The 21,591-nt window shown below is 41.0% G+C and overlaps 2 protein-coding genes across 10 annotated transcripts in view; one reads left to right on the plus strand and one right to left on the minus strand.

Annotated features, from left to right (window-relative positions):
- Nucleotides 1-649: 649 nt before the first annotated feature.
- Nucleotides 650-15,346, plus strand: YARS2 (tyrosyl-tRNA synthetase 2). 2 transcript variants are annotated; one of them, XM_087442578.1, is made up of 6 exons: nucleotides 650-1,469; nucleotides 2,297-2,464; nucleotides 11,461-11,520; nucleotides 12,093-12,248; nucleotides 12,562-12,732; nucleotides 15,000-15,346. In XM_087442578.1, the coding sequence occupies exons 1-6, from the start codon at nucleotides 688-690 to the stop codon at nucleotides 15,157-15,159; spliced, it is 1,497 nt and encodes a 498-aa protein (XP_087298704.1). In that variant the 5' UTR covers nucleotides 650-687; the 3' UTR covers nucleotides 15,160-15,346. The 2 variants fall into 2 exon arrangements, with proteins under 2 accessions (XP_087298704.1, XP_004441214.1); XM_004441157.3 differs by lacking the exon at nucleotides 11,461-11,520.
- Nucleotides 15,347-18,507: 3,161 nt separating this feature from the next.
- The window catches only part of DNM1L (dynamin 1L), a 48,515-nt gene continuing 45,431 nt past the window's right edge, over nucleotides 18,508-21,591 (minus strand). For all 8 annotated transcript variants that reach the window (XM_004441161.3, XM_087442576.1, XM_014795872.2 and 5 more), the window contains 4 exons: nucleotides 19,610-19,786; nucleotides 19,333-19,442; nucleotides 19,036-19,195; nucleotides 18,508-18,769 (listed from right to left, as the gene is read on the minus strand). In XM_004441161.3, coding sequence (XP_004441218.1) covers nucleotides 18,713-18,769; nucleotides 19,036-19,195; nucleotides 19,333-19,442; nucleotides 19,610-19,786 — 504 coding nt within the window. In that variant the 3' untranslated portion in view covers nucleotides 18,508-18,712. The remainder of the gene's footprint in view (nucleotides 18,770-19,035; nucleotides 19,196-19,332; nucleotides 19,443-19,609; nucleotides 19,787-21,591) is intronic.

Here is a 21,591-nt window from a genome sequence, read left to right on the forward strand (position 1 = left end):
AAAAAATAAAAATAAATAAAATAAAAATTATAAAATAAATAAATAAAACATAGAGCTTTCTGCATTGAATTTATCGTACTGAATTTTCTGTCCATATAGCTTTGACGAGACTGCCACCTCCTGGAGAAGCTAATGAATACTGGGGACCGGGGTGCTCTCATCCGCTTGAAGAATCAGTACTACGAAATTGCGTCTCAACGCAACTCCGAATCTCTCCATGAAGTTAAACCAATTCCTAACTCCTTACAACCTCTGTGAACAAGTTTTTGCACAGAACCAAGACTTCAAAGAATTTATGCATCAATTTCTTCACGTGAAAATTTAAACAAAAGCTAACATTTACAGAGCGCTATATGCCAAATGCTTTTGCTTTAATTCTTAATTCTCACAACAGCCCTATGAGGTAGGAACTGTTATCATAAACACATTCACGTTACAGAGGAGAAAATTAAGTATTAGGGAACACAAGGTGACTGGACTATAAGCGCACTCCCCACCTGCGTAAGTTGGAACTCCGAAGACTGCCCACAGCCGAGCACCGTAACTAAGCAACCGCTTCGCCCTACCCAGGCACACGGGCATGCGCAGAAAAACTGACTCAAATACTGTGGGAATTGCAGGAGGCGGGCGCTGAGGGGCGTGGCGTGGCCTCTAAGATCCCAGCATTCCCTTCGCGCCGCCACCAAGATGGCGGCGCCCATGCTGCGGTGCCTTTCCCGGGGCAGGTGGTGTGGTACCCCAGGCCGGTCAGGAGTCCTGCCCCTGGGGCTGCGTGAGGCGCACTCGGGCGCTCAGGGGTTGCTAGCAGCGCAGAAGGCTCGGGGTCTGTTCAAGGAGTTCTTCCCCGAGAGGGGTACGAAGATAGAGCTCCCAGAGCTCTTCGACCGGCGCACGGCGGGCCACCTTCCCCAGACCATCTACTGCGGCTTCGACCCCACGGCCGACTCGCTTCATGTGGGGCATCTGCTGGCGCTGCTGGGCCTGTTTCACTTCCAGCGAGCCGGCCACAACGTGATCGCGCTGGTGGGAGGCGCCACGGCGCGCCTGGGCGACCCGAGCGGCCGCACCAAGGAGCGCGAGGCGCTGGAGGCAGAGCGCGTGCAAAGCAACGCGCGCGCCCTGCGCCAAGGGCTCGAGGCCCTGGCGGCTCATCACCAGCAGCTCTTCACGAATGGGCGGACCTGGGGCAGCTTCACGGTGCTGGACAACTCCGGTTGGTACCAGCAGCAGCACCTGGTGGACTTCCTAGCGGCCGTGGGCGGCCACTTCCGCATGGGCACGCTGCTGAGCCGGCAGAGCGTCCAGACTCGGCTCAAGAGCCCCGAAGGCATGAGTTTGGCTGAGTTTTTATACCAGGTGCTCCAGGCCTATGATTTCTACTACCTGTTCCAGCGTTATGGGTGCCGGGTCCAGCTGGGCGGGTCTGATCAGCTGGGCAATATCATGTCCGGATACGAGTTCATTCACAAGTAAGCGTCTTTAGACCCAGGAGAAATCCTGGGACCCACGAATAGCCTGTGGTGCACTACTAGGATTGTGGAATGACGCCCTGCGTTCAAGCCCTTGTTGGTTTCATCCCAATTAAGGGTCTGTAATGGTGTTAATATCACTGGCTAATGAGAACTAAAGGGCAGAATTCATGATATTAGGTATGGCATGTATTCTAGAGTCCTGCAGGAAATAGACCACCAATCAGGATTCGGATTCTATCTGTTTTGTTTCCCCTAAGTAGGTCTTGCTGTGTTTTTCTTTGTTTATACCTGAACGCACTGGGCCTCCTTGAGTAGCCTCTGCTTTAGTTCTGCACTTTCCATGAAGCTAGTGTTAGTCCTTGGTTGGCATCTCAAAAAAAATTTTTTTTTCAATTGCAAATATTCAGCAAATGATGTAGAGTTTAATGGTATTTTCTTGAGAGAGATGAACTACAGGGCCAGCCCATGTGCTACTCATTTAAAAAATCCGTGTAAAACATCTCCTTTAGAGTCTCTACCTGACTCCCCCTTTGCCCAATTTTCTGTCGTCTTCTCACCTAGGCTTTAAAAATATTTAGGCCCTAGTTATGCAGCACCTTCCCTTGGCTTGCCCAGAATCACTGGTTCAATTGCAGTTCAGAATGACAAATGCGAAAATAGAGTGGGTGTTGTGAAAGCAGTAAGAGGGAAAAGAATCCAGATTTAGGAGGTCAAGGAAGTTTTCTTAGAGCAAGAGACTAGACTGAAATCTAAAGAGTGATTAGCAGTGAACCTAATCTGTGCTTGTGCTTGAAGCACATAATGAAGTTCTTCTTTATGCACAGGTTGACTGGAGAAGATGTATTTGGAATCACTGTTCCTCTAATTACAAGTACTGCTGGAGCAAAACTGGGAAAGTCTGCTGGTAATGCTGTTTGGCTCAACAGAGATAAGACATCTCCGTTTGAATTATATCAGTTCTTTGTCAGGCAGCAAGATGATTCAGTAGAAAGGTGAGTTCTTAGTAGTATGCTGAGAAAAATTAAGTTCATAAGCTCATGATATAATTTTAGCCAGTGAATCACTATGTACCCTTTATAGATTTGTGCTAAGGCATAAACCATTACATCACAGAACATTGTGATTTTAACTGTTCTAAAGTTAAGAACTTTCTGTTGGTTAAAGCAGAAAACCACTGTGGTTGCTAGAAAACTAAGAACCAAGTTTGTGATCCATACCCAGCAAGTACTTGGGACATTATTGCTGCTTGCATATTCTAGTTTTTTCACTCCTTTCATCTTAAACTTGACTAATCCTTATTTTATTTTTATCTTTAAAGTTCCTGTTCTTTAATGTAATTTAAAACTTTTTGAAGATCCTTTTTAAAAATGATTTTCTCATTAATTCACATTATCTTAAACTCTTGGAAGAATACAAATTAATGAGAAACCAAATACACCTGCAACAAAGAAAAAGTGAATTTTTCCAAAAAAAGTATTATTTTGGATACAACTGTATTATTAAAATAATCCAGGAATACTTCTTTAAAATTTTTTAAATGTGTAAAACTTTCCTGCAGAACATTAAAAAACACTATTGAGCAAAAATAAAGACCTCCATAAATGGAGAATTATATCTTATTCTGATAGAACTGATAGATATCAGTTCTGCTAGATTTGATCTAGGTATTCAGTACAATCCCAGCCATATCTAAATAGGCTTTTTTGTGGAACCTGACAAGTTCATTCTAAGATTTACATGGAAATAAAAAAGGCTGAGATTGGCCAAGACATTTTTTAAGAACAGAGTGGAAGATATGCCTTATTGTAAAACTACAGTAATTTTTTTTTAGATTTTAGATTTATTCCTGGCATATTTGATGATACTCTCGTAGAGTTTTGATGGATCAAGAACTGATATCTTATTGAAAATTTCGTTTTCTATTTGGCTCTGGTATGTAGAAATACCATTAATTTTTATATATTAACCATGTATCCAACAACCCTGCTAAACTCTCTTATAATTCTAATAATAATCTTTAGATTTTAAAGTACAACCTTAAATGTAAGGTTAAGTAAAGAGACCAGTGAAACAGATTAGAGAATCTAGACAGACGCCAGTATATATGGTCATGTGATCTTTGTGGCACTGCAGAGCAGTGGGGAAGATATAAGATAGTCCTCTCAGTATATATCACTTAGATAATCAGATGTGTCATGTGGGGAAAATAATGAAACTTAACCTCACACTGTACACAAAATCAATTCCAGGTAGATTATTGACCTAAATCTATAACAAAAGACAAAACAATAGAGCTTTTAGAAGATAAATAGGCAAATATCTTGATGACTGGGATAGGGAAAGATTCTTAAATGAAACACAAGGAAAAGATTGATAAATTAGACTAAATTAAAATTAAAATCAACTGTTTATCAAACGTCACTATTAAGAGTAAGAAAGTATATTTTCAGTACTATAAGTAACTGATAAAGAGCTTGTTTTCAAATTAATATAAAGAATTTCTATAAGCCAATGAGAAAAAGACAGACAACCTAGGAGAAAAATGAGAAGAGACTTGAACAGGCACTTCACAAAGATTCTACCCAAAAGGCCAAAAACATGTGAAAAGTTTGGTCAGCCTTAATAATGAGGAAAATGCAAGATAAAGGCACAGTAAAATGCTATTATACACCCTCCAGAGTCGCTAAACATAGAATTGGCAATACCGGGTGTTGGTGAGACTGTTCCAAGGTGGTGGGAGAGTAAGCTTACTGTGGCGATGCTATCGGCTACAAATGCCTGAGGCATTTGCTTGGGCCCATACTGCTTGTGGTGAGCCGCCACAGATGTTTCTCCAGCCAGAGCCAATCTTGTGGCTGAGACCAGCCTTCGTGATTCTTATTATGACTGCAGGATGCACCTCAGCAACAGCCATCATGGAACTTTGGAAAACAAGATTTATTACTCACAGGTCCTGGAGAGCCACACAGCAAGGTCAGGGTTAGAGAGAGAGCAAGGGAATATGGACCTGGGGCTCTGCCTTTATTAGGGTTAAGAGTAGGATGCCTAGGGTTTCGTGGGTTCACCCTTTATTGGCAAATTTAAAACATAAAAGCGGGAATTAGGTATGGGAAAGGAGAGGCAGGGTCACTCAAGTGGTCAGTTATTTAGGTTACCCAGGACTTTCTAAAAGGGAAACGTCGTGAGTGGGGCAGCCTGGTTCCTCATCTGGTTGGTTTGCTAGCAGCTGTGTCATACAGTTGGCAGTGTGTTTATTCAAGATGGATGTTGTTGAAATGGATACGTTGGCAATCAAAAGCTTAATGTCAGGCACTTACACTACAATCCAACCTGTGATGCTGAGGCCATTAAATCCTCAGATTTAATGGTGAGGACAACAATCTCTATAGCCACTATTTTACAAGTCAGGGGTAGGGCATGTCTAACAAAGGGAGTAAACATCTTATGAGGCTCATGGTAACAAATCCTATAGTAATTATGGAAGCAACAGTCTGAAATCCAGTCTGTGGTTCTTGTATGATCATATTGGACTGCCTGTCCTTCATCAGGTTGCCTGCGTGAAGCACATGGCAAGGCAATTGAAAAAGAGCAGAAAAGGGAAGACAAGTCAGAGGAAAAAATAAATGGAACATTTTCTTGGAGGATAAAAGCTTGGGGATTGCCAGAGGTGACCAAACGTGGGATTTGGAGGAGTGTGTAATATTTGGTATATGGGGTATAAAGGCCTAGGGGACGAGAATTAAGCAAGATCAGGGCCTGGGGCAAGAGTTCTGTACATTTTTGGGACCGTTTGCCTGTCTCTTTAAGTGTGCTCAGTGATGCTCAGTGAGGCCAGCTGCCTTACGCGCGGTAGCCTAGGTAGCAGTTCCAAAGAATATTATGTTGGAGAGCCCATAGTTGAGTCTCTGGAGAGGTAAAGGGCCCTGGTCAGAGTCAATAATGTCTGGCGATCCAAAGGGAGCGAGAATAAACTGAGTAAGAGATTACCTGTTTTGAAAAGGAATTCCAGGCGAGAGTCACCAAGAAGAGTCCTCTGTAAGTGTCGATGATTGTGAAGGCATATGGAAGCCCCATGATGAAATCAATCTGCCAGTGGGCGTATGGTTGGTCTCCGCGGGATGTTCCCATCTGGATAGACTCCATTGTTTGGTTTGGGAGCAGAGAATGCAATCGTCTGTCACAACTTTGGCTGCCACTGAGGAGAGGGGGAGTCCCCTCACTTGAACCCCAGTTGTTAAGGCATGAATTGCTCGGTCACCCGAGGTCATGTGGGCCCATTTCTCGAGCTGGTACCCTGAGGAGTCTGTACCCCGCAGAGTGTGGCGGGCTTAGTGAGACAGTCTGCGATATTGTTGAAAATGTCTTTCAGCATTGAGTGGTTAGTGTGAGCTGAAACGTGAGTAACGCTGATAGGAATTGGGGACTCCTTCCACATCTGGCACCCCAAGTGGGCTTGTTTTGTATAAGAAAATTGTCCCTTAACCATTCGCCAGACCAAACTGCAAGACTGTTAGCAGTAGCCCAGGACTCTGAAAATGTGGATCTGCAAAAGGCCCCTTTTTATGGCTTCCTTAAGAGCTGGGTAAAGAGCTGTAAGTTCTGCCAGTTGGGCTGAGCTGGGAGTGCCCTTCTCGACTAGAGAGGTGCTTGAGGCCGGGTGGAATGCTGGAGCCTTCCAGTGAGCTGCATTGCATACAGTGGTGACGCTGCCAGTGGTGAAGAATACTGACTCCCCGTCCATCTCAAACAGATGGTCCCAAGGAGCTCCCCAAGCAGCTGGAGGAGAAGGAAGCAGAGGCACACTACCAGCTCCATGAGGCTCTTGGGCAAGGAGTGGAGCATGTGGAAAGTTACATCCTCCTATAATCTGGAAAGGCCTTGACGTCAGGTTTAGGCTCTCCTGAAGGTACCATTTCCGTTGTACCAAGGAGGCATCAGGGCCATGCTGAGCTTCTGCTGGGAGGCATCTCTAGCCCTCCCAGGACATCATGGGAACTTGGGTATGTAGTAGTACTGGGTGGGGGCTGCTGAGGGCCTCAGATTCTAAGAGAGCCCAGTAGGTTGCCAAAAGTTGGCACTCAGGGTCTGCCATTGGGGGTAGGTGCTTAATCCAAAACCATAGGAAATCAGGTTTGGTCCAGAGACTTCAGGAGGCGTGGTCAGGTGGGGTCAAGAACTGACTCAGAATGTGGACCCAGGTGGGACTAAAGGTAAGGCTTGTTGGACTGCCTCTTGGGCAGCTTCCAAAATGCACTGTTGGGCCTTGCCCCAATGGAAGGTGGCAGACTTGTATGCGATTGCATATGTAAGACAAAGAATTAGTGAGAGATGAGGGATGTGTTGCCTCCAGAACATGAAAAGGCCTACCATGTGTTGTGCCTGAGTGTAGCGAGTGGATTAATAGTGAGTAATTGATGTTTGACTGTTGGGATTTCTCAGCCCTTAGGACCACATGATGCCCAGAAACTTGACAAGACTGGGCCTTGGATCTTGTGAGGGGCATTGCCCAGCCACATTGGTGCAGGTGGTATGTGAGGGTATGCAGATTTGCCCATGCCACTTCCTCAGAGGGACTCCTCAGCATAACATCATCAATATCAGGCCCAAAACAGCAATTTTCCAATTGTAAGATACTTAAATCTTGGTGGCGGATATTATGTGCGATTGCAGGGCTGTTTAAGTGTCCCGTTGGGAACCGTGTAAATGGATATTGAGCCCCATCAAAAGTGAAAGCAAATTGGACCTGGGATTCCTCCGGGATGGGAACAGAATAGAATATATGAGCTAGGTCAGTGGCCGTGAAGGATGCTCCTTGGGCCCGTTGTGTGTCCTTGATCAATTCTATAATATTGGGAATTGGAGTCTTAAGCAGAGGAACCTGAGCATTAAGGTTTCTGTAGTCAGTGATGAGGTGCCATTCATTGTGGCTGGCTTAAGTACCAGCTAACTGGGGCTTTAAAGGGGAGATTATAGGCTTAATGACTCCTGTCTCAAGCATATCTGTAATAACAGGGCATAGGCCTTTAGGGCCCTGTTTAAATTGGTATTGGGGGGTGTTTACCATCTTGACCAGAGGAGAAAGAGTCACCAGCATCCATTTGGCGAGTCCCACCAGGAAGGCCAAGAACTTGGGCTTGTTCCAAATGACATGGTGATGGGTCAGTGCATCCATGCCTTTAATAGGGAAAGAAAGAGCCAACAGGGCCACTAGCAGAGGAAGCCATTTGAGGTGAATGGTCCCCATAGTTACATTCAGATGGATTTGTACACCTTTGATTGTTTTACTGGTAATGCCCAATAGGTAGAAGGGCTCTTCTTTCAAGAATTTAGAGGGATTGCCTGGAATAACAGTGACTTGGGCCCAGTGTCTAATAGGGCCAAAAAAGACTGTGCATTTTTATTATCCCAATGGACTACCAGAGTGGTATAGGGGTGATTGTTCCCAGGAGGTGGGACAAGTTCCAGGGAGCCATCGATTTCCTCGGGTAGACACTTAGCTGGCTGGCAGTCCTGGAGGTTAGGGAAGGGGCAGAGGGAGTAATGGGGACTGGGTTGGGGCCAGAGGGCAGCTGTGTGGCAAGAGGATGGACAGCAGAAGGGGGCTATAGCTGGGAGAACACTAGTTTTAGGGCCCGGAGTTTAGAGACTGGCTGTCCAGAGATTAAATGGCCAGGACCACCGATATGTAACTCCCAGCAGAGATTAACCTATTTATTCCAATACGGGGCAAAATTAGGTTGGGAATTTATTGGGGAGGGAATAGGGAACCTTATTCATTGAGGGAAATTTGCTCAAGGGACACGCTTAGGGCAGCAGGGGTGGAGGGGCCTAAGTCTGAAGTATCTGGATGTCTGCGTTGGAATCTCCCATGTTTAGCAGCCATGTCACTGCCTTCCAGTGTCTTTTGAATGGTTTCAACAGTGCCAATAAAATGTGGTAGCACTGCTCTGTAATTAGGGGAAGCACCTTGTAAAAAGAATTCTCTAAACTGAGTCAAATGGGGCCTCTTCAGGGTTAGAAATGAAGAGAGTCATTTGGGTCACTATGGTCGTCGAAATGATAAACCCGATGGACCATGCCACTTTTGTGCAGCAGGAGACAGGCTTCATCTCATGTTTTCTCTTCACTGTGAGCTTGAGTGGTGATCACTGTGATGGAAGGATGGGCACAGCATCAGGCAGTAAATATGCAGGTGGGGAGAGAGAGGGCCGTGGTACGAATATCAATGGCTCTAGGGGCCTCTGCCTTCCTTTCTCTCTCTTCATCCTCACCAGAGGCCTCGATAACCCTGTCAGCTTTTCACTTGGCGGCAGGGGCGCCTCATGAGGCATGGTGCTTTGTTGTGCCCCATTCAGGGGAAAGCTGAGGGGACTCAGGATCTGTAGTATCTTGGAGGAAACAGACATATAACCTCCGTGGATCTCTGAGAAGGTTTTAGATTTTACGGTCTTTAGAGATCAGCCATTTGGCCGTTTCGGCAGTCATGAGTAACGATTTAGAGCATGGTCCAAAAACCTGCAATAGCCAATCAAGTCTCTTCTCTCCTTCCTGCTGCACAAAATCTATAAGGAAAGTTAGAATTTCAGATAAGGTGTAATTTCTGATCTGTATTTTCACTTCCTGTTTTTCTTTGTCACCTTGATCTTACGTGTTGTTACCGGAAAAGGTTTGTGGAAGACGTCCCTGTGAGCCCTCTTCATAAGCGGCCACCTCCCTTTCCGGGGTGTCCCAGTTGACCTCCCCAGGATTGGGGTCTGCCTCCACTAGCGCGGTATGCACAGGGTCTTTAGGAAAGCCCCTAGGCTTCTGAAGTGTAATACTAGAGCCTTGGCATGTTGCTGTGCACTGGCACCAAGCAATGCCCAGGAAGCTTCTCTAGAGGTTTTGCATTTATCAAGGAGCTGATGTACCTCCTCGGGGGTCTTAGTTGGCACTGGCACAAGATGTTCAGGACATTTATGTTTGTCCATTAATTGTTTAGCAACATCACACCAGGGATTGGACCCGTGATGTCCCATTGGGTTGGGGGGACAAAGAGGGACAGCAGGGACTGTAGTGGCCACATGGCGGCAGCAAACTTCGGCTGTATTTCCCCTTTCGTGGTGCCATTAGTTTCCTGTTGCAAGGCTGTTTCACTCATCCAGGTTAGGACACTCGTCCCATTATGAACCACCACTCTGTGGTAGCAGGGGAGGTCTCCCTCCTTACTTACCAGAATATTCCTTCCTCATGCCCTTGCCCGAAGCCTCACTTTTGGCTGTGATGATAGCCTTGAAGTCCAATCCACCCTCGTTAGCTCTCCTTGGCTCAAGGTGTGGAGGACCCTCGTGTATATTAGTAATCAGTTAAGGTCTTTTTTATAACTCGTGATCTGATCTCGTTTGACCGTATATGACTTTGATCACACTGCTCTGGGGAGAGCATTGAATTACGGCAGCAGTGACATTTTGGGATAGATATGCAGGCAACGCAAAGCAGAGGCAATATGCAAAATCACGGAACAGTGCGTTGGACTTCTAGCAAGCTGTGCTGCCTTCCCAAATGGCATTGCCCGCCTGGGTTAGCCAGTTACAGTTAGTAAACTGGTCGAAGCTAAAGGGGGTTCCCCTCAGTTAATTGCAAGTGCGATCTTGACCTGCCGACTGTACCAATTGCCAGTTGTGTCAGTTGCGATCCTTTCTGTCTCAATCTGTTGATAGTGATGCTATCAGCTAGAAATGCCTGGGAGCACTCACTTGGGCCCATGCTGCTTGTGGTGAGCCCCCACAGACATTTCCTCCACCATAGCCAGTGTTGTGGCTGGACTGGCTCATGTGGTTCTTATTATGACTGCAGGACGCACCTCAACAACAATCATCCGGGAACTTTGAAAAACAAGATTTATTACTCACAAGTTTTAGAGGGTACATGCCATTCCAAGGGCCACACAGCAAGGTCACGGATAGGGAGAGAGGGAGGGAAGGAGTGTGAACCTGGGCTCTGCTTTTATTGGGGTCAAGGGTGAGCTGCCTATGGTTTCATGGGTTCACCCTTTATTGGCAAATTTAAAACATGAAAGTGGAAATTAGGGATGGGAAAGGAGGAGCGGGGTCACTCAAGTGGTCGGTTATTTAGGTTACCCAGGGCTTTTTAAAAGGGGAACTTCATGTGTGGGGCAGCCTGGTTCCTCATCTAGTTGGTTTGCTAGTAGCTGTGTCATAAAGCTGGAGTATGTTTATTCAAGATGGATGCCTGAAAGGATGCCTTGGCAATCAAAAGCTTCATGTCAGGCATTTACACTACACTTATAGAACCACTTTGGAAAATATGTGGCTATGCCTACTAAAGCTGAATATGCACATAACCTGTGATCCAGCAGTTCTTCTCCTGGGTACATCCCCAACAGAAATGAGTGCACATGTGCACCAAGAGAAACATATGGGAATATTCAGAACAGCATTATTAGCTATTGTCCAAGAGTAGAAACAACACAAATATCCACAGTAGAATGAATGAATGATTAAATAAATAAATACATTGTGGAATATTCATGGAATGCTGTACACAACAGCTGTACACACAGCAACATGGATGAATCTCCTAAACATAATGATGTGCCAAAGTACCAAACATAAAATTATATTCTGTATGATTCCATTTATATAGTAAAGTCTAAAAACCAGCAAAACTAAGTGATGCTGTTTAGGGAGGGATAGTGATATGGTAGAACTATAAAGAAAAACAAGGAAGCAATTACCTTGAAAGGCAGAAGAGTAGTTAATTTGGAGGAGGTGACGGGATGTGGTCCATTTGGGCTTCCTTGGGTGGGTGCAGTGTTGTATATCCAAACAGGTGATGGTTACATAGATGTTTGCTTTGTGATTTATTAAGCTATATGTTTGTGATTTGTGTACTTTTCTGTGTTTTTCACCAAAGAAAAGATTTAAAAAGAGGATACATATAAAATATTATGTCAATTTGTAAATTACACAATCTTATTTATTTACAGGTACATACACAGAAAACAAAAGTACAAAAACATGCTTGGGAAGGATGACACAAATTTAGAGTAGGTGTTATCTCTGGGGGCAAAGAGGGGAATATGATGGGGCTGGGGCCTTCGTCTCTAACTGTACATTTCATGCCTTGTTTTGTGTGTGTGTGTGTGTGAGGAAGATCAGCCCTGAGCTAACATACATGCCAATCCTCCTCTTCTTGCTGAGGAAGACTGGCCCTGGGCTAACATCTGTGCCCATCTTCCTCCACTTCATATGGGACGCTGCCACAGCATGGCTTGACGAGCGGTGCCTCGGTGCGCTCCTGGAACCCGAACCCAGGCCGCCAGCAGCGGAGCACGCGCACTTAACCGCTATGCCACGGGGCCGGCCCCCATGCCTTTTAAAAAGGAAAAATTAAACAAAGATAGCAAAATAGTAACATCTTCAATCTGGGTGGTATGTGCATGGGTGTCGTATTATTTTCAGTACATTCCTGCATGTTTGTTATGTTTCATAATTAAAAATAAAGTAAGCAGGATGTTCTTTAAAGTAAGTAAGCAGGATGTTCTTTAAAGGGTAAGGGAGCTGGAGATAAAAATTAGGAATGCTAAATAAATCTAACACTTTGTTTTTTGTCCCGAAGGTACCTGAAGCTCTTCACTTTTCTGCCCCTTCCAGAGATTGACCACATAATGCATCTGCATGTCAAAGAGCCAGAGAAGCGGGGTCCTCAGAAACGACTGGCTGCAGAAGTAACAAAGCTTGTTCATGGACAAGAGGGGCTGGATTCTGCTAAAAGGTGGCCTTTTAGAATAATTAATACTTGATAAAGTTATCTAGTTAATAGACTTGCGAAAATTTGGAGCCATGCTGTTTTGGGGTTGTTTTACCACTAATAAGATTGTTACTGTTTGACTTAATTGCTTTAAAAAGCCTCTATTTATTGGAAAGATTATTCTGAGTTAAGTTTTTATAAATTATAGAAGATAAATGTTGCTGTCTTAAAATCTTTCAGTCTGGAACCTAATGGGTACACCATCGTTGGTTATCGGGTATTAGAACATGTCTGGATAAGCACTCACGTGATGTGGCTCTCAAAATGTGTTTTTCAGGTGTACACAAGCCCTTTATCATAGCAGCATTGATGCCCTGGAGGTCATGTCTGACCAAGAGCTAAGAGAGTTGTTTAGGGAAGCTTCATTTTCTGAATTAGTCCTTGACCCTGGGACAAGCATCCTAGATACATGCCGGAAAGCAAATGCCATTCCAGATGGTCCCCGAGGGTAAGATTATTTAACTTTTAGATTCCCAGTTAATTCAACATTAAATGTTACAGTTCACAGCATATGTGTCTTCCTGATAATGCTTTAATGGCATCTCATTCCATGCAGAAGTTAGGTTAGTCTGAGAATAAAGTGAAAACTGAAAGTGCTTGTTGAAAATACCTTAAATTTTCTATAAAGTCTGGTAATACTCTACTGTCTCTCATTGAGTCTAACCCAGTCAGTTTTTCCTCCAGCATTGGAAAAGGCTTACATTTAAGGGACGACTATGTTCAATAAATACACTGAGATCAATCAGCTCAGGGATGGTCACAATTTGAGAAGATCACAAGAACAGAGACCCTAAGGGAGCAGATTCACATGACCCCTCTCATATTCAGTCTGTATCCTCTTTATATGGGGGAGTAGAAGGGTTGCCCAACCTATTTAAAATATTAGTTGAATTTCTGAAAATGAAATAAGCATATGATGTAACTTCATAAGACTATTGTTATAAACGACATACTATTCCTCTTGAGAATTGCATTTTTTTAATTGAAGAAGTGGGTAGAATACTTTAATTCCTCAATTATGTGGCATCACTAGGGAATAAGGTGTTCCTCAGAAAAGTAATTTGGCATATACTTGATGCTTATCCATTTATAAATGACACTGTGATGCAGAAGGAAAAGCATTAGTTAACCAGAAGACCCTGGGCACCTCATCTGCAGGAGTTCTAGCAAAAGTCAGAGTTATTAGTCCATGTTCATGATTATGAATGATGTTTGTTATAGTATAGCTGCTGTTTTCTTTCCATTGTTTTGGATTATTTGCCTCTATCCTAAAGAGCCCTTGATTACTCCTGTTGATTCCCTAATATGCTAGTTTATTTATTATACACTGAAGTGAGGGTGGTGTTCCCCACAGTGAGTCACTGGTTCTAAAAATTTTTTTCACTTTGGAAGCAGTTTTCATTTTCTTATGAACTTTTTTAATGGTTTATTTACTGATATTGGAAGTTTTACCACTACTTAAGATGACACCGTATCTGATTTAGCCAGAGTTCTAAGTAATACTGACATTTTTTAGATTGTACAGTATAAACTAAATAAGGTTGGTTTGTGCATTTAAACAAAATGTAGAACATGATCCAGAAACTATAGCAAACAGCCTAAAATAACACTTCCTAAGAGAAAGAAATCTGTCCTTTTATAGAAAATCTTTTCCTGTGAGTTTTATAAAACCATGTGGTAGTTGTTTTTTAATTTCATTCAGTAACATATTCAGATAAGAGAAAACTAACATTTGCCTTTCATAAGGACTTGCAAGGCCTGTCATGCTCTAGCCCTCTTTCCTTCTCAGATCTCACCTCTTTCTAGCTACTCCCATGTTTCCTCATCCTGTTTGTGAAAATCACTGCTACTAACTCTCCTGGTCAGGTAAGGGTCTCTTTTTCAGGAAAATTTCCAACCCCCGCCCACCCTGTACTCCTAGAGCAACCTCTTGTAGCTCTTTATAGCATTTAATTACAGTGTGTTGTGATTGTTCATTTGTGTGCATCTCTCCATGAGTGTGCAATACTACTTATATTTAGCACATAGTAAGGGCTCTGTAGATATTTACTGAATGAATTGGATGACAGATAACTTGAATGAAACCTCTTTACAGAGGCCATCAAAACATTTTGTTAGTAATCTAGAATTTATTTGATCAGCTACTGAGTTTCCATTTCTCAAATCAGCCAATTTCATTTTTAAGCGAATTTTGTTTCCTTTACCAAAAAAAAAGAAAAATTGCTATTTGCAGTCTCAGAATATAATTTGCAAGGATTTTCCCGTTTCATAAGCAAGTTTCCTCAAGATTTCTGTAGATAACACTCTAGTGACTTGTATCTCATGGGTAGCTCATTAAAAGCAGCATTGTTCCCTTTTATTTTTGGAAGTTTCTTTTCTGTGATTTTCTTTGTTTTTTTAAGGTTAGGGGAGCTCTTCTGAATGTGCTCCTCCATTATTTCTGTTCACTTCATTTTTCAGCCACTACCAACTGAATAGTTCTGTCAAGAGCTGAGAAATCCCAGCTGTTTTTCTCCACTAAACAAGAATCCTATTTATGCCTTAAAGTTATGCCTTTAGAATCTAGTAGAGTGAAGATGAAGCTAACAGTTTAGTGCTATATGGTTTCAATTGGAGAGTCTCTGAGATTTAAATGAAATAATGATGTATCTGTATTATTGGGAGCGGTCAACAGTGACTGGATTTATGCAGTTAACTAAACATTTCTATTTTTAGGTATCGGATGATAACAGAAGGCGGAGTCAGCATAAATCACAGACAAGTAACAAACCCTGAGAGCGTTTTAGTTGTTGGACAACATATTCTTAAAAATGGACTTTCGTTACTAAAAATAGGAAAAAGGAATTTCTACATTATAAAATGGCTTCAGCTATGATGAAAAATCCTTCTGCTTATTCAAACAAACTTATCCATCATTCTCAAGACTTGAAAGACTGGCTCCTGGACTTATGCCTTCACTTATGCCAATCACAACAACAGAGAATGGAGTATACTCTAGGTCTCACAGTGTGAGTAATTTCATTATTTATATAGGTTAGTCAATAAATAAGTTGTTTATGTAATGATGGGATATTTTCTGATCCACAAACATTAAGGACTGACATAGAAAACCATGATTTCCCGGGTTAATCATCTCTCAAACATTTTACTTAGGGACCAGCCCAGTGGTGTAGCAGTTAAGTGTGCGCGCTTGCTTCGGCGGCCTGGGGTTTGTAGGTTCGGATCCCAGGTGCCAACTGATGCACCGCTTGTCAAGCCGTGCTGTGGTGGCATCCCATATAAAGTAGAAGAAGATGGGCACGGATGTTAGCCCAGGGCCAATCTTCCTCAGCAAAAAGAGGAGGATTGGCATTGGATGTTAGCTCAGGGCTAATCTTCCTCACCAAAAAAAAAAAATTTACTTCCTGAAAAAACTAAATGCTGTCATTCCTATCCTACTTTTCTTGCTTTCCTTTTTGGGGATGAGGAGGAACGACAAACAGATGACTTGGCACAGTCTACAAAACTGGTGTGTAAGGAGTTGCGGATAGTAAGGTTCAGTACTATCTGCCGTTTCAGGCATCCACTGGGGATCTTGGAACATATCCCCCTGGATAAAGGGGACTACTGTACTTTTATATCAGTTATCTCTCTCTCACTGATCTCACTAGTATTTTATATCATCATTCTAAAACCAGCAATGCCCCTAGTGTCCACATTAGAAATGGGAAATCTAGTATTGGAAACTTATAAATTTCTGATTTCTTTGTTGTTTAGGAAGGAAATATAGTTCTTAAAAAGGAGAAAAGTTAGATGAAGCCATAGTTGGCATTAGAAATCACAGTAGAAATAGTTTCTTTTCAAAGCAAAGAACAAAAATCAGTACTTGACTTTTCAGAAAGTTTCTAATTCAGTTTTCCAGTCCCTTGCCTGTGTTGCAGTATAATTAAATTTAAACCCTTGTTTTGTCAGATTACTAAAGTAGCAATATTTTATAAATTTGGAAACTTTTATATTAGTTTTAAGTTTCAACTTCTGTCCCCAAGCAGATTGCAACTTGAGATAAACTGAAAAGTTAAGTAACCAAAGAGAGAAAATAGAGGCAAATATTATACCAAATATCCAATCATATGAGAATATCAAAAGATATTCAGGTGAGGGAAGTTTTCAGGTTAAGTTTAAAGGATACGGAAGCAAGACTTAGTTAAGCTTTGCATACATTAGACAAGTTAATTCTCCAGAATTGTTTCCACATCTGAAAAATCAAGGTAATAAACAGCACCCTTCTTTCCCTGAGGATCAAATGACACACACAAACACAAAATGGTTCAAAATCAGATTTCTTCTGGAAGACCTTAACAGGCAGCAAAGCATGGCTTCCTTTGGTGGTCAAATTCTAGCCATTCACTACCTGAATTACTTGAAGTGGGTCATTGTCTTCATATGCAGAAATGGAGATGTGACAATACCTCAGTGAATTGAGAGAATAGGAAAAAAATCCTAAAAATTCATACAGTATAAGCTGTATTGTTATGTTCCAAAGTAGATTTATATGTTAAAAAGCTATAGTTATAAGCCTTTCTCTGGGAGTAAAGTTAGGAAGAATTCATTTATTGACAAACTTGTATGTCATTTCATATCAGCAATTTTATTTACATAGCAAGAACATACAGGTATATGTCAGAGATCATCTCTACATTTCAGAACTTCAATTTGAGGACCAACAAAGGAAGGTTTTCTCTGTCCATACCTTTCTTGCCTCTGTTTTTCTCTGTACAAGGTGTGTAGTACTAGCAAGTGCATTACTTTAAAACATTTTCAATTTGAAATCTGTTTGATATGCTGGAGAAAGTGCTTTAATTATAAGGTTTTTTTTCCTCCCTTACAAATTCAGAAGGGTAGAATGCTAGTCATCTGATCTAGCTGAAATAAGTAAATATGGATGGCTATAAGTTCAAAACTGATGTTTAATGATGGCAGAGTGATTTTACAGTGTGCTAACAAACATTTCGGTAGCATATATTCTGTCAAGATGGTACTGACAGATTCAAAGTAGTACCATATGATAGCATATTGAACCTGGTTTTTTATGTTGGAGATCAGTTGCTGAGCCTATTGTTTCTTAGTAAATGGGTACCATAAGCAAAAGTTAACAGACGTATTCATCTTGTCCCTGCCAATAGTCCTTCATAAATGTCACAACTAAAAAGAAATTTTAATATCTGCAATATATAATTTACTTAACATGTTATGTTAGAGATGGAGCTAGAGGCCTTAAGGATTTCGATCCATATCTTACAATTTATAATACAATTCATATTCAGCAATCACCTAGGGGATTTTAATAAAACATATATATGTCCTAAACGTCACTCCTACCCCATGAATGCAATTTAGTAGTCTGTAAGCCTTTAGGGGTGTATGTCCAGATGTTTTTCTTATTTAAATAATAAGGCTCCACCAGTATTCTTATACCTCTATTCTAATGTATTTTGTTGGTGTTTGTGTGACTCAACAGTAACTTATTACCAACTAATACTTATAGAGAGAAGATACACTTCAATGATTAACATAGTATTTGGTTTTTTAAGTCCCACCTCCAAGTGAATCTTGGAGCATGGTGTAAGTGCCCTAATTTAAAGATGGATCTGAGTAACTACTATTATATTTGGAAACCAACGGGAATTTATTAGAACTCTAAAAACTAAAAAGGAACTGGTCTTACTAGATATTCAAGCCTAGATGGTTGTTTTTAATACAGGAAAACATAACTTATGCTTCCAGATTTAAGTAAAAATCAAAGATATTTAATTTTTAATGCACTCGGGCAACGTGGGCCCAGAAATGGAAGGGTTGTGTAGCTACACATCATGCACACTGCATCACTGTCAATGTTACTGATCCTCTTGTGTGTTCAGTTTTCTTACTAACATGTCAAAAGTTGCAGAGAAGCTCAATAAAACTAAATCAAAGGACAGGTGGAATACAGTGACTATGTGAGTAACTTGTCAACCCACATCTTTCAAAGCCAGATTGGTTTATACAGTGCATGCATTATAGTCGTATGAAATGTCGTCTTGGTGCGTTCTTGAAGGACTATGGCAGCGGCTTTAAGATTACTAACAGATTACACAGGTCATCTTATCCACAGGCAAACTGCTTTTACAACTAGAACGTTAACAGGTCTTTTTAAATTCAAATGAAACTGTCACAAGACAGACGATGTATTTTATATATACTGGGAAACTTTAGAAACAGCCATTTATTATTTGGATTAAAGGTGTGATTTGTTCTGTAATACAGAGTACAATTTTCAGTTTATAGCCAGTCTTCACATGAGCAGATTCATACCATTGCAATACACAGGAGTTCATAAATAAAATTCTACTCAAGTAGGCAGTAACTAGCAAGTTTCGAGTCAACAAAGTCTCAGTATTAAACAGTTCTCTTCACCAAAGATGAGTCTCTCGGATTTCAGCAATAATTTGACTGGCTCCTTGTAATGCCTGCATTAAAAAAGATAAAATTATAAATGCTTATTAAGTTATGATAGATATCAAAGAATATGAATTATGTGGAATCTCTCCACTTTATATGTGGTAGATTTTATACTAACCAGTATCTTCTCTGGAATTTGAATCTAATCAGGTACCAATAGAAAAAAAGATTAGCCATCATATGAAGACTATATATCTCTCTCTCCAAGGATCAGAATGCATTTTAAACAATAAATGTTTATATCTAAAACCTAATTCAAAAAAATTCACAATACCTTTAGCATATCAGCTGCTTCTTTCCTGCGCTGTGCCATGTCCTCAGATTCAGTCAGAAGATCATCCAATAACGATGATTTATACAGCTGTCCTACTAACTCACTCTGAAGAGTATCTTTCACATGATTAACCAAAAAATGCATTACTGCTTTTGGCACACTGCAAAACAAAACAATCAGATAATCCATTTGATTTAGAATAAAAACCTAAAATGTTTAAAATACATGTATTTTCAAAACAGATTATGGAATCATTAGCAGTATTATAATCTATGGTTTATATTACGTCATACTAACCTGTCTTGAATATTCTTCCTGACAATAAGAAAATATGATTTGATAAGTCGTTCAATAACTTCACAATCTCTCTGTTCACGGGCAGATAGTTTTCGTGCAACAGGAACCGGCTAAATGGGATTAAGAGGGAAAAAATATTACTTTTATGCCATTTTGAAATGGCAACATGTTAACATTCAAAAGTTATAGAAGTTTTTGAGACTTTTAGTTCCTTTTGTCTTTTGAAGTGTTTTCCTACTAATTTGGTTGTTTTATTAGCCAGATTCTCATGGCTTACCACATCCAGCAAATTCACAGCATGGCCTTTTTGTGGACTGGCTGGCATAACTGGAATTGGTTTGGATTTTTCCTCCGCTAATAACTCTTCAGCTTTTGAAGTTTTCAGCATTCCTCTCCAGTTGCCTGTTGTTGGTTCTTGAACACCATCTCCAACCCCCCCACCTCCAGATGCAACCTGAAAAAAACAAATGTTCCGAAACCTGTATCAACCATGTCCAATCTGACATTAACTAAACAGGGTTCATTTCCTTTACAGCAGTCAAAGAGAACACACATCCAGTACCCATCTGGAGTTTAATCTATTCAGACAATAAGGTCAGAAGAGATGGTGGGTGGCATGTGTAACTGGAACCCTGAGCTGTCTAAATAAGAGGTTCTGTTGTAAGTTGTTTGCAAGGGCTCAGCCAGTTTAGGTCCTATTTAACTCCTTTGTTCTTTATCATTTGCTAACTTTTCAAAATTTATCCTCTTCTCCAACCCTTCTAACACTAGATTGTGGGAATAAGCTGCCCTTAAAAACAAGACTGCTCATTAAAAACACAAGGAAAAACAGAACTGCCATTCAGCTTAATTTCTTCAAAGTAACCTTAAACACTGCTAACTTGATCTCATGTCTCCAAAACTTGAGTTTATATATTTCTCAAGTCAGTTTACCTTCCTAAAAGTCAACAGAAAGACCATAGGACAAAAGCAGAAGCTATTCAATATAAAAGAAACAAGACTACATTAACAATTCTTAGGCTGATAGTGACTTTAAGCTGCCTAAAATGTGGAATGACATAAACAAAAGTTCCCTCAATGTCTATACTCTTGAGAGAGGGTCTGCTGAAAGAAATCTAGTGCTACATTAAGCACAAGTGCTTTTGTACTACCCTTCTTTTCTAGGATATCTTAGTCTTGATTTCTAAAAGAAAAAATGACTGTTTAAGATAATGGGAAAAACAGTAATTCATCAATATTTAAGAGATGTTTTTAGATGCTCTTTTAAGATCTTAACGCTCTAACATGGAGACAAGATGACATCCAAAATTTATAGATAGAAATAAAAATGGCTTATATAAATTTAACAGAAGACTGTTGGGCAATTGTTAGAAAAACATCAGTTTTTGGTATCATTCTGAATCAAAACGCTAGCCAAAACCTGCCTCTAATATGTTAGTTAAGGTGAGCTATATTTAAATATAGGCTGTATATTTATATTATGTTAATTTTTAAATGAGTAATTATATTTTTTAAATGCCCATTAATTATACACAAATGATACATCAAATGAAATCTTAAGGAAAGTAAGCAAATTCACAGTGATGCCATGAGTGAAATAAAACTTAAGCAGTGATTTAGATGGTTCTCTTAAGATCTGAGCGCAGTGGGCTGAGAGAAGATAAGACATTTATAAGGTTTTATTTGCAGTTCAGAACCTTAAATCTGGATGATAAGTAAAAAAAGGAGCTAAATGGTAGAAAAACTAGAAATAATCTAAATTATTTAGTCCCATTCTTAGTTAATTTACCCCTAAAAAGGTTATCAAGAATTGACAACAGGGACTGGCCCAGCAGTTAAGTGCGCATGCTCCACTTCAGTGGCCCAGGGTTCACAGGTTCGGATCCCAGGTGTGCACCGACGCACCACTTTTTAAGCCATGCTGGGGCAGCGTCCCATATAAAGTAGAGGAAGATGGGCATGGATGTTAGCCAGGGCCAGTCTTCCTCAGCAAAAAAAAAAAGAGGAGGATTGGCATCAGATATTAGCTCAGAGCTCGGCTTCCTCACAAAAAAAAAAAAAAAAAAAAGACAACAGTCTCAAACTCGCACAGTCCCCCCGTTTGTTTTGAATCTGCTTAAGCTGTTGAGGCACATGTTAAGCTATATATTTAGGGTGACAAGTGCAAACTAAATGGAAGCATAAGAAAGAAGCATGAGGATTATGTAACAGTACTGGGCAGATCTCAGAACCTTTAAAGGGGAAATGTCCAAAAGTACA

This window comes from Ceratotherium simum, chromosome 17 (assembly GCF_057802395.1).
Source record: "Ceratotherium simum simum isolate JZ-2026a chromosome 17, ASM5780239v1, whole genome shotgun sequence".
NCBI classification, from domain to species: Eukaryota; Metazoa; Chordata; class Mammalia; order Perissodactyla; family Rhinocerotidae; genus Ceratotherium; species Ceratotherium simum.